At 44.9% G+C, this 16,451-nt stretch overlaps 1 protein-coding gene across 1 annotated transcript; it reads right to left on the bottom strand.

Moving 5' to 3' along the window:
• Positions 1-11,812: 11,812 nt before the first annotated feature.
• Positions 11,813-16,100, bottom strand: LOC104517093 (low-density lipoprotein receptor-related protein 5-like). Its single transcript, XM_010161648.1, has 3 exons — positions 15,961-16,100; positions 12,889-12,986; positions 11,813-12,264 (listed from the first exon to the last, which is right to left on the bottom strand). The coding sequence occupies exons 1-3, from the start codon at positions 16,078-16,080 to the stop codon at positions 12,003-12,005; spliced, it is 480 nt and encodes a 159-aa protein (XP_010159950.1). The 5' UTR covers positions 16,081-16,100; the 3' UTR covers positions 11,813-12,002.
• Positions 16,101-16,451: the final 351 nt, after the last annotated feature.

The raw sequence follows: 16,451 nt of genomic DNA, 5'->3' as shown, positions 1-16,451 counted from the left end.
CCTAACTTTCTGAATCTCATCTCCCTCTCTTCCTGTCTCTCCTGACCTGCCCCCATGGCACTTGTATACAAACACAAAGAGTGCCAATCAGAGGGATTAGGTTCCCAAAAAGTGCAAGTGATTGCAATCGACTGTTCATGTAGTTCCAACATCTGAGATAAGGAACGCCTTGCAGAGACCTCATGACCTGCTTGGGTGAAGCTATTTCAGCCTTTTTATATTGAGAGAACAGGCACACCAAGGACCACAACCTCAGCAGTATTTGTGTCTGTCTTCCAATGACTCACAAAGGTATCACAGGAGTTAGAACTTAGCCTTGAGAATCTAGGACTAAATCGTGTGCCTAAGGCTGCCGATAAAAACCTGGAATTAAGTTCATATCTGTCCAAGCCCTATACACAGGTAATACAAGAATTTCTGCTTTTCTTGGGTTTGTAGGTTCTGAAAGATTTTTAATTTCACTATTTTATTAGCCTCTCCTCTCATGTGACTGTATATGCAGGTTAAAATACAATTTTTAATTAGGCAATCTTAATTTATAGCTGTGTATAGTATGTTAGAGGGGCTGTGTGTACTTGGAGGATTTCTCTCAGGCTTCCAAAGCTCAGTTTTATTCCTTTCTGTATTATTACTTGGCTTTGTTTGTTGCTCAGTTTTATTCCTTTCTGTATTACTTGGCTTTGTTTGTGCATTGATGTAGTGTTGATTTTCAAATCCACCCCCCACCCCCCTCCTCCGGCAGAAATAGGTGACCTACTTTTCAGCCCTGGACATCTGATAACCATAGACCATCCGTCCCTCTGTCCTTTAACCCCTTCTTCGCTCCCACTCTCTCTGCAGAGCATCTCCTGCCTCTCAGCCTTTCCAGGGATTTGTGGCTGTCCTGCAGACTGCTTTAGGACCGGGCGGACCCCTCCACAGCGACAGGCACATAGTCCAGGAGGCAGTGCTAAAGTGGGGGTGCACACATGACATCAGAGTTGCAGTTCTGCTGCTGTGCCCACAGAAGGTCACCCCGGTAGCATCCCCAAAGCAGTCCAGGCCCAGGTACCAGCTAGAAAGTCGAGGGGTACCTCGCCTCCCCCTCACGTCTGTGACCCAGCCAGGCCTCCTGCTGTCAGCCCTGCAGCCTTACTGGACCAGTTTCCCAGGGGATCTGGACCCAGTCCATCAGCTGTCGGTCCCTCCCAGGCCTGGCTCAGCAGGCAGTAGTGGTGGGACTGGTGTGATGGATGAGGTGGGAGCCCTGGGGCACACCCGACTTCCCACTGCACTGGGAGAACACAGCAGGGAGCTCCTCACTGCTCCCTCCCGCCCTTACCACCCCGGGCCTGCACACCTGAAGCAAAAGGGAGACCTGCTTCCCCACAAATCCCTTAGGCAGCCTTTCCCCATGCTGAACAGGGAAGCTGTGTTTGCTCAGGGGCAGTCTGGCCAGCAGCACCCATGGGGTAAAACTCAAAACAGTCATCCTGCTTCTCATGAATAGTTCAGTGGGATGGGACCTACAGTGATCACCTAGTTCAACTGCCTGACCACTTCAGGCTGACTAACTGTTAAAGCATGTTATGGTCTCTCCACTTGGAATTTTCCCTGTTACAGAGGCACTGCTTCTTCCCAGAGGCCTCCCTTGCTATCCCCGCTCTTACAAAGCAGCCCTGAAGCGTTGCCTTGCAAACTGCATCAACACCCGTTTGTCCTGTCCCTGCCTTGTGTTACAGACCCTCAGCAGGAGGCAGCAGCGGTGTTTGCTCGCACTGTGGCTCTGGATGCTGTGGTGGTCTGTCAAGTTGCCCAGGCTCTGGCCTTGCTGCTCCATGGCATTTACAGATTTGCAGGTCAAGAGCCTGGTGTTGCAGGGTGATTCTTGCATGGCGGTGGAGAGCAGACTCTAACCTGGGGTACCCATGTCATTTGGCTGATTTTTTGCAATGAAAAATATGCTTCTAGTTTGGTTAATTTATGCACTAGCTTTATTGACTCTAAATGTCTCCCTGCTGACAAACAGCAGGTGGCACGTTTGGATCAAGAATCTAAATCCTCTGTCTCAGACTGGGGGGCAGGGGAAGATGCACAGGGATTGGGAAAGAAATAATGCAGCAGCGATGCCCTTTCGCTAGTTTTTCATCATAACTTCAAGCTGCCACCAAAAAGGTCATTTCTGGCTGGGCAGTCCTGTGTCCTCTTGTTAGTGATGGCCCAACAGGAGGGGAAGGGTAGCGTGTCCCCTCGCAGCAGTTCAGATGAAGGTGCTCAGGCACCTCAGCTTTTGGAATTGAGTGCGGATATACACATTTTGCCATTGGAATTTGTCCATGCTGATGCACTGCTGTTGCTTTCTAGAACTTTGGTAAGTTTGGATGGTGAAGGTCAACACAATGTACAGAAGGAAACAACAGGGGCCAGGAGTAGACACTGGGCTCTAATTATTTACGTGTTCCCATTTAGGTAATGAGTTGGATGCTGCATCCCCATATGCCTTGTGTATAGGGTGTGAGTTCGCAGATACTTGAAGCTTCTGATTTCCCATGCAAGAAGATGGAATTCTCCAGTTATTTCAATAATTAGAAAAAGAAAAGCCACTCAAGCAAATCCCTGCCCTCTGGACAGGAAAAGCAAAGCAGCTCCAGAAATTTGATCTCATTCTTGTTGAAATAAACTCCGGGCTTATGCAACTGCGTGAGAACCAGCACAGTCTAGGGCACGCTTTGCTGGGACAGACTATTGAGTCTGTCTCTCTGCAGCTCTGCCAGCTCCTGCAGCAGCCTTGGGTCACCTCAGAATCAGCTTCATCTCCCTCAGCCCTGATCTCCACGCGTGAAGCCTTCCCAAGGGGCAGGAGGCTCTGCACAGCCATTTATGTCTGTGGCATGGATCAAAGCTCAAAAAAAGGGACAATACCAAAGTGGTGGACAGGGGAATAAATGTCCATTTTCTTCCTGGGAATCTGGCTTGGCTTGGGGTATATGGAGTTGATTTCAGTTGGACAGAGCCGGAGTTAGTTAATTCCCTAGGACTGCCAAGCACTCACTTCTAAGCATATGTAAAAATTATGAATGTGTATCTAGAGTAATCTATGTAAAGATTATATATATATATATATATAACCCCCAAAAAAGGGACAATACAGAAGTGAGGGACAGGAAAGCAAATGTGTGTGTATATAGATATGTGTGTAGATAGATAGATACCTGTTTTCAACAACACCGAAGGGTCAGTTGTCAGAACTATTTAAACACCAAGTACTAGTCAAGAGACACATCTTTGCTGGGTATCTTTCCTTCAGAAGTGATCAGCAAAACATGGGCTACTCCAGGCCAAAGGACCAGGCTGTCCGTGGGCAGGTTGGGCACTGGCATATTTCCTGTTTGAGAGAAGTAAAACAAACAGTCTACATGAGAGGAATTGTTAGCACCATCTGTCAAGCAGCACACAGCCTGCAAAGAAAAGTAGCTCCAAGTGTCTGCACTTACCTTGTGGTTGGTGAGAAGAATGAAGGGAAAGACAGACATGCTGGTGAGGCCCTTTACTGTGTCGCTGCTTCCGGCAATGCGAAATCCTCGCCGAGCCTCCGTGTAACAGATTTTCTAGGACTGATGAAAATTAGCAATAGGAACAAATTGCTTATTTACATGTAATTATTTCCATCAGAGGGCTTTAGTCTATAATAAAGATCTCACTCTGAGAAAAGCTGTACCCACCACCAGCGTTCACTCCATGAACCGTAGCGCAAGGGAAGTGGAGAGACAAGGTAATGGAAAAGGGCAGCTCTGGAGCTGTTTGCTTTGGGAAAGGAAGTTCGGTAAAGCAACACTTCCCAGCAGATGACTCTGCCACCTTGTGGCTTTGCTTAGTGCTAAGCTCTATGTTATTTATTTATATTTTTTGACATTAAAGTCTCCCAGTAAATGACAGGATCAGGTAAAACAGCAAGAAAAACTGCCCAGTAGTACCGCGAGAAAGGCAGTAAGAGTCACGAGTCAGCTCTAACAACTTGTTCCTTCTTGTGTAAGATTACAAAGATCTATCAGACAGCTGAGCAAGGTTTTCTGGAGCAAAAAGAAAATACTGTCTCCTCCAGTTTCAAGAGAGACCCTGGAACATCTGGGATTAAGGTATCAGAGGAGCCAGCATGATAGCTAAGCCATGCAGAAATCTGTATTCCGTGTGTGGGTTACACGGATTGAACGCCTCTCTGCAACCAGCCTCTGTTGAGGCCCACTCCAAGAGATGAAGACCTTGAGCATCTTTCTCAGGTGAGAAAGCCTGGCTACAGCCAGGAGTCCTGGAAAGAAGAGGGGGGCTCCTCTGCTTCATGCCATACGAAATCCTAAAAAGCTTTCTGTTCTTCTGGGTCATTTGGTCCAAATTTTTCCAACACAATAGGATGATGAATGGCCTGTTCCGGGCTGTGCACAGCACTAGAAATCCAGAACCTTCTCTTTTTTTCTCAAACTACAGATGTAGCTCAGTCATAGGGATGGAAAACATCACTAGGGTTAGGCAGTCACCACATGGCTCGTCTGGGGTCCCTTTGTATGCAGCATTATTAGCAAGGTGGCGTGGCTAATAGGAAACTTTTTTTTGACATCTTCTGTTCAGTACAATACAAAACCTGCAACAACTTCATAGGAAACAGAAGCATGTCTTTGAGTTTGTATGCTACAAAACTTTGTTTTGTTTTCTGCTCTGGAAAAATCCAAAGAAATGGAATTGGACATCACCAAGAGTGCTGACGACTCGGCATGAAGGAAGTCTTTCTGAGCAGTCTCATCCAACCAGCATGCAGGAGAAAGGATACGTCGGTTAAAGAACATTTTGAATTTCAGGTTAAGATGGTACATTTCCCAAATCTGAGACGGCAGAAATCCAGACCAAGCTAGACTCAGTGGAACTAGTTTTCAAGTCTGTTCACCATAAAACCCCAGAAATCATTAGGTAAAAGATCTGACATCCTATAGCATCAGTTTAAAAGGTACCACAGAAATAAAGAAATACAGATCTGGTCTGGTCTAGTCAAAACAGAGGCTGTTGCCATGGAACGTGAAATTTTTGATAAGGTCATGATGCTGACAAACTTAGCACAAGTTCTGTAGGTAGCTAACAACTGTCATTCTAAAGGAGACCCGTTTTCCAACCAACCTCTTCACCTCCTTGTTTTTGCTGATGTTGTAAATTTTAAAATTAAAAACAAGGAGATGGTAACACTATTCTCAGTAGTACCTAAAACAACTGTGATACTGGCTGGTTTTCTCTGCAGAAGATGAAGCAGCAGCTTTGCTCCTAAAAATGTCTGCTAATCAAATCTTTTAAAAGTATTTATTATAAAACAAAATTCACATAATCTCTAATACAAATGCAGAGTCTGTTATCTGTACAGATATTTATACAAAATACCAGTGACTTCAAACAAGACTTTGGTTTTGTTAACATACAGAGACATGGCAGTTTCCTGACCAGGCAGTTGTTGACAGGTAACGGTCTGAAGTGATGGAAGCCTGAACATTGTTCTTACAGCAGCGTTACCAGTTCACCTGTGTGCCAGGCCATGCTTGGCCAAGTAAGTGGTAACGACTTCCTGTAACACAACGATTTTGTAAATCAAAAGTACTGTAATGACAATCTGAAAAACCCATCAATTTAATCCCCAAACACATAAGCATCAGTTACTGGCTTTTTTTTTTAATGTTACGTATTCTGGACAGGTATCACGATTTCCGTTGAAATAGGTATGAATATATAAATCAAAGTTCACTTGAAATGATGCATTTGAGAGAATTTCCAATATATTACAAACTCTAAGACACGCATCTTCTAAAAAATTCCAAAATTGCCAGCTTTCAGTTAGTTCCACAACTTGTGGACGTACGTATTTTAATTGAAGAGAACCCGAGCGATGACACCAAGCTTTGTTAAACCCAGTGGAGCACAGCCCAGGTATGATTTGGGGGAAGTTGTGATCTAAAGCTTTCCTTCCCCCCCCCCCCCGTTAATATGCTGAACTGTTTAAAATGCACAAGGCACTGAAGGATTGCGTTTGGTCATCTTCTGTAGTAAGAAACAAAGCGCATAAAGCTGTAATCACAAGGCTGTTTGCAGAATACACATTTTAATATAAATAAAAGATTGTGTGGGGATTTTATCATAAAAATTCCTGGTACATTTACAATAGCAGCAATTGTGCAGCACAATTAGGGAAGTAGGAGAGTGGTCTGGGCTAGGTTTTGTTTACGACTGCCTTCCAAATTGGATGTAAACCAGCAAAGCAGCATTCCTGTTTCCAGCAGCTTTTATCTCCACAGGCTGATGAATTCCATTTACAGCTCTTGTGTTTGTAGTTGCAACCAAAGTATTTTCATACTTATTTACACACCGCAGGATCTCCGTACAGAGCAAACTAGCATACTTCTCCCTCTGTCAAACAGAGCTACCCCGGGAATGCTATCACAGGAGTAGCATCCTTCTTCTTTCCAGAGAGGTGCGTTCAGTGGGAGCGCTTGCTTGGCAAGAGTCTGTCACTTATTGCAGCTGTCAAACTTGCTTTTCTCCTCTGGAAGTCCTTCTAAGCACATTCTCTGCACATATTCCGTCAATATGAAATGACCCATTTAGGAATTGCCATTGTGGTCTTCCATCCACCAGGATTCTGTGCTGGCTGGAGAGAACCCGGCCCCTGACTCCAGAGGTGGGCTGCAGCGAGGGCTGTGGTTCATGCTGGGAACAGCCAGGATGCGGAAGCTTGCTGTCCGGGGTGGCTGGGAGCACTCTCAGTATGTCAGGACATGGCATTTTTAAGGATTTTGTTGTGGAATGCAGAAGCCATTTATATCAGACTCATTCTCATCATTGCTGTCTGCAGACTTAACATTGATCTAAACCCAATTTTTTTTTTTTTTTTCTCTCCAGGGAGTATGGTCTTTTGTGAAAAGGCCCACAGCATAGTTGGCCAACCTCAAAATAAATTAAAGAAAAATACCCTTTATAAAAACTAGAGTAAGTGCTCTCAGAAAGGAGAGCTAGAAGGCATGACAGGACTGAAAATATCTACATATATCAATATTTCTTCTAATATGTGTTAAATACCTTAAGTTGTTTAGCTAAACTTAAAATAACTGAAGAAAGGGTTTTTTACATTTAATGATGAACAGAAACTATTGCAATACCTATGGGAAGAGCAGACATGGTTGGACTTGATCTTAAAGGTCTTTTCCAACCACATTCTACGACACCTCTCAGCATTTAGGATTCAGCCTTCTCTGAATCTTCTACAGACAAGGCAAATTTATGGTGAGGACTGCACTTATAATTCATAATTCATAACAGTCATCATACAAACACAGGGACAACCGAATAACTGATTTGTGAATGACTAAATCTTTGACCGTGACTTGTCTAAGGCTCTGTCCGAACACGGACGTTCATAAATGTATGTCAGCACTGTAACGGCAAATACGTTACTTCTAATTCAGGGCTGCATGCCAGGCACTCTTGTGTGTTATTCATTACTGGGAACATGCTTGCCTTCTGTTCTCATTTCCTGGCATCAATGGGTATCACTTGTAGTACAATTACAAGTACAGCTACTCATTCGGACTGACTCAATGTATACCCCAACAAAGCGACGGACATCAGGAAAGAGCTGCTTCCAAAAATGCTTGAAGCAAGCAGGACACACAACTTGGATGAGCTTTGCCCACATTCGTAACGTAGTACAACGTGCTCTGGAGGCTCTGAGGAAGGGTAGCACAGCACCTCTCCCTAGCAAAGGGATGTGACCCTACAGGCAGTGCAGGAACGTCCTTGTGACCAGCACATCAGTCCAGTGTGACCAGACCTTACTGACTACTCCTGCTCCCAAATCCTTTTCCATTGCTGTGCATACAGCTTCTGAATTTCACAAGGTCCAGAATCCAAGAGGCAGCAGCCGGCATAAAAATGGGGAGAACATGATGAGTCCTAGATCTTGCATATGACCCATGAGACACCCGACAGAAAACAGATCTAGGGTAAATGGGCCTGGAGATTTCCAGAAGGTCCAACCTAGATGGGTAGAACAAGTATTGAGGGAAGAAGGTGGCGTTACTTTGAAAAGAATCAGAACTTTCAGGGGAGTGCTTGCACTCGTTGCAAACCAGAGGTCAAGGCTTATTACTGAAGATCAAACCCGTTATTCCAAAAGAAGAAACTTGTTTCCATTCATCTCTGCCTTCCTCTTCAGAACACGCTGATAATGGCACAGTCGTTTTTAGACATGGGGTATTTTGCACTACTACACTATCCTCAAGTAAAGATGATTTATCCTACATTCAGCTGTAGCTTAATCTTAGCCTGAGTGCTCTCAGCGATCTGTCCAGACTGAAGAAAACCGAACCAGTGAGACAGCTGGGGTAGTGCTAACGTTTTCTCAAATTCCTCCAGCAGTAACGAAACCATTACTCCCACTGCAAATGTCAAGGTGCAGTGGCCGCTGACCAGTCTAGCTGAAGCTGTAATTTACACAAAACTTTAGCTTGAAATTAAAAGATGCTTCCCTATTGAAGATTACAACTTGTCCATCTACTTTACAGCTTCATGCTGCTGCCACATCTGTCCAGAGAGGAGAATCCTACAGAAGATAAGACCTGAGCAGCTGCTTTCACCACTGTGCTGGACGGCAGGGAAGCTGCTCTCTGCTAGGACACTCGTCCTTTAAATTCAACACAGAATCCACCAGATACTTTGCCCGTTACTAGCTGCTCTCCAGACACACTTCTGTATTACACCCTGAGCTGTTTCAAGTGCTAATATGCAGCCGCAACGGGCTTGGAAAACAGTGGCTGAAAACACTGATTCAAGTACTCACAAGCTCAGGGGTAGCGCAATCACATGCATCTCCCTGAAGGTTCTCAGGGGAGAAGTCGTAATATTTCAGTTAGCCTTCTCTTGTACAACTTTTGCACTATTAAAACTGTGCCTAAACCTCAGCAAAATACAACTTTCCCCCACTTAATCCCTATTCAGCCCCTGAACTGCCACGACTTGTCACGTGCATTCACCGATTCCCTGCAACCTTTTCTCTCATCCTGATCTAGAAGAAAATAGCACCTATTTTCTACATTTTAGCCTGAAAGTTCACAGGATGGAAAACACTGAGCATATTTCTGGAGAGAAGTAGCTCCTGCACTCAAATTTTCTCTCTGGTCTTTCCTAGCACCAGGAGTGCAGTAATCCCTTGAAAGCATACAGTCTACAGTCCTGAAAAATAACATTTAGTATTGAAAAGTTAAGATGCTCAATTTGTATATGAATTCGTTTCAGAAGAGGCTTTTATGAAGCAGTGTGGGGCTGAGATGCTGATCACCAAACTTCAGACGCCTCAGAGGAGAAAAGTTCTCAGCAAACATCAGCAGCAAGAGGCAATGAACACGCAACTGAAATCAAAATGTAGGCACTTAATTCACCCCGTGCAGCAAGTGCTCCCTTCCTTCTGAACACCTAAGCTCTGGAAGAATCTGACTCTTCAGTTTAGCTCTCAGCAAGAATGCTGATTTCTCGGGCTCAACTCCAAACTTTGCAATAGGATACAAGCCTTCAGATGAAGTGGTTAGGATTATTATAGTTGTGGCTCTTTAAAAAGATCAGTGGTTTAATGGAAAAATAAAAAAAAATCAAGGTAATTCTGCATCCAGTGTTACCACAGGAGCAGAGGGAAATTCACACAGGGCGTCTCTAAGGCAGACCTGTAACATGACACAACTGAACTCATGAATGTTATAAACGGGGGCAGGTGTCATGCACAGAATCACGTATGATACGACAACCAACTGCTGTACTGCAGAACAAGTACTCCTTCATACGGCTGCTGCGGTACACAACACATCCTGTGGATCTATATTCCTAATTTAGTTCCCTGAAACATGATCACATAATTGCTTTCTTTCACCAAATCATTAACAGTTGTTCAGAGATCTGCCAAGCCACTCCAACAGTAACAAACTACGACCATGTCCCTCTCGGCACACCACGGAATTAGTGATGTTGATGCCGGCTGGGGAAAGAACCCATTCTTGAACTCCAATAACTGTATTCTCCAATTTTGTATTTTTCTCCGTGAAAAAAGGCAGGCGTCTTCTTTTTGCTCCGTCTCTCAAGTGAAAATTTAGACATTAAGGCAGTAAAAGGCACTTTAAGAGTTGTAGTAACAAACCAGTGACAGCACAGATCCTACCCACAACAATGCAGACAGGAAGAACAGACCCGGACTAAAAAATCTGAAAACACAAACTGGAACAGCACACCGGTCCCTGCTGCTCCAGCACGGCGACAAAGACCCCTGTCCCCGCGCCAGAGGGTTCCTCCGATGTGCTCTCAAATAAAAAGCTCCTGCTAAAAAGACCCCAAACCAAGTACAATTTAAGTTCAAACAAGACGTTTTCGTTGTTGCCAACAATATTAAGGCTGTCAAAGGCCCAACACATCTGTTACTCAGCAGCTGCAGAAACAGGTGCGGGTCTGCGTATTCAGAACATCCCTCAGATGTCCCAAGTAGTCACTGACATCATCATCGGCACCGCGGGACAGAGAAGGTGCCACACAATACCCAACCCCTTCTGTTACAGCAGGAGAGGAAAACAATCACCTTCTGCAGTTTGAGGGGGATTGATTCCAGCCTTCCCCGTTCCCAAAGGGGTTTTCAGGTAGGAGTTGGGAACGTGAGCACTGTGCTGATCATGACATCATTAGGTTACAGCAGTTTGTACCAGAGTTTACCTTTCTTTACTTTAACACATCCTTCCTCCCCTCTGTCCATTTTTCAGTCTGTTCCTAAACCTGAACTAATTCTGTGGCAGATCTTCGTGACTGAACAGCAGCTTTGAGGCATGCAGACACCATTTTCTACAAATGCAGATCAAACACCAACTTCCCTCATTTAAAGGAATACAAGTGCCCGTATCATTCCACTCTGGAAATGAACATCAGAAATGAAGCAACTCTCTGATGAGGTCAACACAGGAGAACACCCCAGAGACCTGGTCCTTGTGGGAAAACGAGGACTAGCACTGCAGAACGAGGTACCGCAGCAGCTGACCATCACAACCTCTGCCCAGAGAGTCGTCAGGGCCTCGCAAGGAAGGATAAAGGAGCTTTCATCACCATTAAAATGCTGAGTCTGACCAAATCTGCAGTTTCTCAGACATTTCTCTTTGCTTAAATACCACTTCAAACTTCCCCGTGCTCTCACTCACAGGCCAACACAACAGCTTCCGCTCCCCTTCTCCCAGGCAAGTGGGGAACTGACTGGAGCTCAACCAAGTCTTGTCGGGCTGGCTCTCTTTTTTAGCTTCAACCCGCTCCAGAACCGGCCGCGTGCAGAGCAGCACCGACACGGGGTAGGGCGTGATGCCCATGGGCCTGCCTGAACTGGAAGGTTTGGCCAAAAAGAAATGTTCTCCCAGTTTGATGGTAAGCACAAGGAGAGGGAAGTTTGAAATCCAGGTCTCGGCAAGACTTCCCAGCTCACGTGTACTGAGCAGCGTCCGGGGGTTGTGACCTTTGCGTGTTTTCTCCCGGTGGTGGTGAAGGGATGAGATACTGCCAATTTTACTTAAATGTGGTTTTCTTCTCTGCAAACAAACTTAGACCTTTCTTTAGACTCCTCCTCCCACAAGCCACTTCCCTTTCTTGTTTCACATTAATAAAAAGCAATACTTTGTTTGCAAAAAGGTGATTTAAAAATGCAAAAAGGCTCAACATTGTCTCCCCAAATGCTTTGGAGACTGAGTCATTTGCATGACATAAAAAAGGCAGATATGGCACAAAAGAATGGAAATTGAGTTAAAAAAATCAATTTTATAAATATTCTTCCTCTGTACAATTTTCACAGCCCCATCCCTCCCACCCATTTTTTATTCACATTTCTTTTTTTTTAATTCCCACCCCGATTTATTTTTAAATCATAAAATATATATTTAAAATCTGTTCATATTTTAAAATATTTACAGGAAAAGTTCCTTCTGTTGAGGTCATGAGGAGTCTGTACAAGGAGAAGGTGGAGGGGGATAGAGGTGAAAATAGCTTCGTTCCGTGGCAGGAGACGGAGGGCAGCTTTCTTCTGCCGACATGTACTGACTGCGAGGTGTGGGTGGAGGGGGATAAGGGTCTGAGTCTGAATTTAAATCTATGTAGTATTTGTTGGCCTTCCATCGACTAGTAGTATAGTCACTGTCACAAACATCTGTGCTGCACGGAGTTGTGGGTGGCGCTATCCCTCGTATGACGTACGGCCTAAGGGGAAAAAAAAAGCACATGCATTAGTTGGAATCTGGGGAAAAAAAGAAAGAAAAAGGAAGAAAGAGATAGAAAATGAACAGCTCTGTGTCCTCAGCCAAGATGCCTGCTCACTAATACTGTGTGAGCCCTAATTCAGGATTTGACAGGAAACAAACACGAGGTGCCTGAACCGTGTGAAATTCAAATGGCACAACTACCCTCAGCCAGCTCTGCGTTCTTCCAGCCCCTGAGCAGCCAGAGGACACCACCAGGACCACTCAGCCCGGTCACTAAGTTGACCCAAAGAGTCTGAAGATAAGGCTGAGGAGGTGATCAGCAAACACCAACCTTCTCTGCAGTGGGTGCTAAGCGCCTACGACACAGCAACATAAGCTACATACGCTGCATTCTTACTCAGCAACGCTGTACTGAACGGTGCCAAACCCTGGTGTGCCAAAAAACCACACAAAGCCAATGTTTAACATCGAAACGGGCATAACCCTCCACTTGAATGCTCAATGATTAAGACAGGGAAAGGATTTTTAAACAAGGTAAAGTCTGAACAAGAACATTTTGCTGAAGATCCAAAACTAAAGGAGAGATCAGTAGATTTATCAAACCTTTTTGTCTGCGCTGTACCTGTAAGATCTCGTGGTTGAAGGAATGTTGGAGGAATAGAACATCTCTGCGTTATACAGGGAGCGATCGGTAGCTGGGGAAGGAGGTGGGTTCAAGATCTAGGTAGAACAGGAAAAAGCAGTGGGAAAGTTTGGGTTAATTATACAACTCCACTTATTTCGGAAATATTATTTATCCCTTTGCCCTGTCATTCATCCTTGTTTCAGTTTCCCCTCCTTGCTGCTTGCCTGGGTTAGTGCATTTTTAAAGATCATGGAAGTTCCTTACAAGACTATTCCGGGCTTAGGCACTGCAGGCCTTCAAAGTTCTCACAGTACAGGGAATTTTCTTCCTTGCCACATCCATTATTACGCTGGAAAGTGAGGCTAAAGCTGGAAATCAGACCCAGTTTTGCTGAATCTCGGTGCACTTCCTTGGACATAAGGACTGTATTAGGGTCATTATCAGCAGATGCTAATGGGAAATAAAATCTGTTCCACTCCCAGCCCCTGAACATACCCCCAGTCAACAGTAGGGTCAGGAGGCCAAGTTCCTTTATTGTAACAAGCACAACTCCATCCTGCATGGAATACTTCCTTTTTACTGATAAACGTATCATTTTGGCACAGTTCACAACGCAAAGAACCTAAGAGCTGAAAAATAGCTATGGCCTGCTCTAGCCTGTGTGTGCATATGCACGGTTGCTTGTAACCCTCACACTGGGAAAACAGTTTATTATGCTTCAGAATCCTTCAGGATTCTTTCCCCAGCAGGAAGCAGAACCCCTGACATGGTCAGGAGGACATCTGCCTAAACCAAGTAGAGCGCTTCATCCCGCCCCGTGTGGAAAATTACAGCATGGCTGTTGATGGTAGGGCCTTGCTACTGATGTGAGCGTCTTGTACACAGCCCGTCCCAGGCGTTCTGCCCAGCCACGGCCGGCCACAGTGACCATGATAGCCTCCTCTGCTGCTCTTCTCATAATAGTAAAATGTAAATAGTAAATGTAAAATCACCGGAGCGGAGATCATAGGTTTTGTCTTCACTGTGCAGCGTCTACCAAAATGACTCCTGGCCGTTGAGTTGAGCTCATCACTAACACTGACAAGCCCTGCACCCAGATTCACGTGAGGGGAGACAAGCTTGCCTACCACTCACTGCCAGCCAGGGAAACGATGAGTAATTGCCCCAAAAGTATCTTGCAAAAATCCTCTTCCTTGGAGGAGCACTACATGCTACCCTGGATTCTCTCCTGCTAGAACCCTGAGCTGCATCAACACCACTTCACGTTCAGATGAAATACAGCCAAGATTCCTGTGGCCAGCTCCTCAGGTACATACACTGGTGTAACTCCTAACGTAAATTCTTTCCTAGTCTCTATTCACATCTCTCAGTGCCACTAAGATACCAAACAAAACAAAATGACAAAGTGAAGACAACTGGATGTTCAGATCTCTCCTTTTTATTATTAACCTAAAGCTGGGTAAGTAGCGACCAGGTAGAACTGACCAAAATATCTGGATTAAGCAGTAACTCTAATGTAACAAAACGCGTTCAACAGCTTCCTTCTAAGAATCCGGCACGCCTTTCCTGAAGGACAGGCTGATATCATCCCTACAGGCCCTGCCTGACACAGCCTGGTGTGGAGAATGTGGACAAAGGATTCCCAGCTTCGACCAGATTAGCTTAGACCAGAGGTCCAACGGAGGAGTCGATCTTCTGGCCAAGACAGATCCCATGGAATGGCACAGGCAGATCAGCTCTTGAGCTTTATTCCTCTTTCAAGATTTATTTGAGATTAGACCAGAGGTCCAACGGAGGAGTTATCTTCTGGCTGACACAGATCCCATAGAACGGCACAGGCAGGTCAGCTCTTGGGCTTTTTTCCTCTTTCAAGATTTATTTAAGTGAGGGTTTTCTTAATATAAATTCCACTACATTTTTTCTGTTCATCCTTTTTAGTGCAGCACTGACACATCCATCAGGTATGAAAGTGTTCAGCTCGTTACAGAGACACTGGTGAAGCATGAGACAAGCTAAATTAAGAGGGCCACTGACTTCCAAACTAGCTGTGACTAGCTTCTTGGTGGCTTCACTGAGAAGGTAATGTGAGAAGCAAGTAACCCATTTTACCTCATCAACAGATAAGCTCTCAGGACTCTCATTTCTGTCTCTGTTCTTAGAAGGGAGAGAGAGCACCCCTGCCACTGGTCAAAACACTGTCAGTCATAATGCCCACACGCAGCGTAACAGGTCCCATGTAAACACAAATGCACATGCACCCACACAGCACGTGTGCTCCTGATTAATTACTACTGAAAAATCGATTCCACAGCTAGCAGATGACTCTGCAAGCTCGGACGAACAGAAGAGTGAATGTCTGTATTGCTCAGAGGCACTAAGGAAAAAAATGTCATGACAAAATGCTGGCAAACAGAAACCTCTGCATGTCTGTCCTACATACTCTTAGAGAATCATTTCCATTCATGCTACATCTTTGAATTCATGAACTCTTGATACGGGGACTAAAATTCTGTCACTACCAACAGTTAAAAGCCAGAAATGGAGCTAAATTACAGCTGAAAAGGCCCGAGCAAAGTAACCTCTGCTGGTACCATATTTTCTCTGAGTGCATGCACCTGGTTTTCTGAATCAACACTGCAACAGCAAGCCAAGCTTATTTCTTACGTGCCTGCATTCCAGTCCTGTTGCATCCTGTCTGTCTTTATTCCGTGTGTGCCCTCAGCATTACGCAGTGCGGAATGTCACTGGGCCACTGACACCAGAGTTTACAAGAACAAAGGAGGTGGCATCTCCAAGGGAGTCAGGACAGAAGTGCCCAGGAACAACGCAGCTGAGTATCACTCTAATAGCAAAACATTTCAGACACCAGGCAGCATTGTTTAATCCTGAGTGACTACAACAAAGCCCCTTTTGTGAGGTTCAGTGGCTGTCGGACTGGGCCTGTACGTCATAAATAGTAACACCCACGAAAAACTGTTATTAACATTCTATTCAGCAGCATAAATGTTCATCTTCCTGTTCTTCAGAAGTGGAAGAGACCTAACTCACAGGCATAGTTTCAGGACATACCTGTGGGTAGAAAGTGGCTTTAGTACTGGAAGAGCTACTCGAAGAGGCTCCAGTGACATGGTTTCTGTCATACAAGGGGGCAGCGCTGCTTCCTCCCATGAGGCTCATGGAACTAATCATGGACTTTCCACAAGAGATGCCTGCAGTGAGACAGAGAGGAGAACAAGGTTAGGTAAACCACAGTTTTATCAACCAAAGCAAAACAGAAAACAAACCCACAGCTCGGTGAACCCATGCAACGCTACTGGGTGTCACTTTGGGAACAGTGTTCCATGTAAAAACTTGGGGATTACAAGGAACAACATGTTTTATAAAGAAAACATCTCACCCCCCAATGACCTACTCCTGTTGCAGCACTGAACTCCTCACAACCTGCTCTCACACTCCACTGAGAAAGGATTCTCCGGAACAGCTGATCCAAACTTTTCACCCAAATCGTTAACGAAAAGAGTTTCGAATTAAACAAATTCAGGCATATGCATTGCCCAAGA

Source organism: Eurypyga helias, unplaced genomic scaffold (genome assembly GCF_000690775.1).
Source record: "Eurypyga helias isolate BGI_N326 unplaced genomic scaffold, ASM69077v1 scaffold27061, whole genome shotgun sequence".
NCBI classification, from domain to species: Eukaryota; Metazoa; Chordata; class Aves; order Eurypygiformes; family Eurypygidae; genus Eurypyga; species Eurypyga helias.
Note: the sequence above shows the minus strand (reverse complement) of the source record. Positions and strands in the feature narration are given on the sequence as shown.

Coding starts and splice junctions, on each gene's coding strand:
- LOC104517093 (XM_010161648.1), bottom strand. CDS start 16,080: ATGATTAGTTCCATGAGCCTCATGGGAGGAAGCAGCGCTGCCCCCTTG. Junction 12,987..15,960: donor AAGCCACTTTCTACCCACAG/GTATGTCCTGAA, acceptor TGTTCTACCTAG/ATCTTGAACCCACCTCCTTC. Junction 12,265..12,888: donor TCAACCACGAGATCTTACAG/GTACAGCGCAGA, acceptor TTTTCCCCTTAG/GCCGTACGTCATACGAGGGA.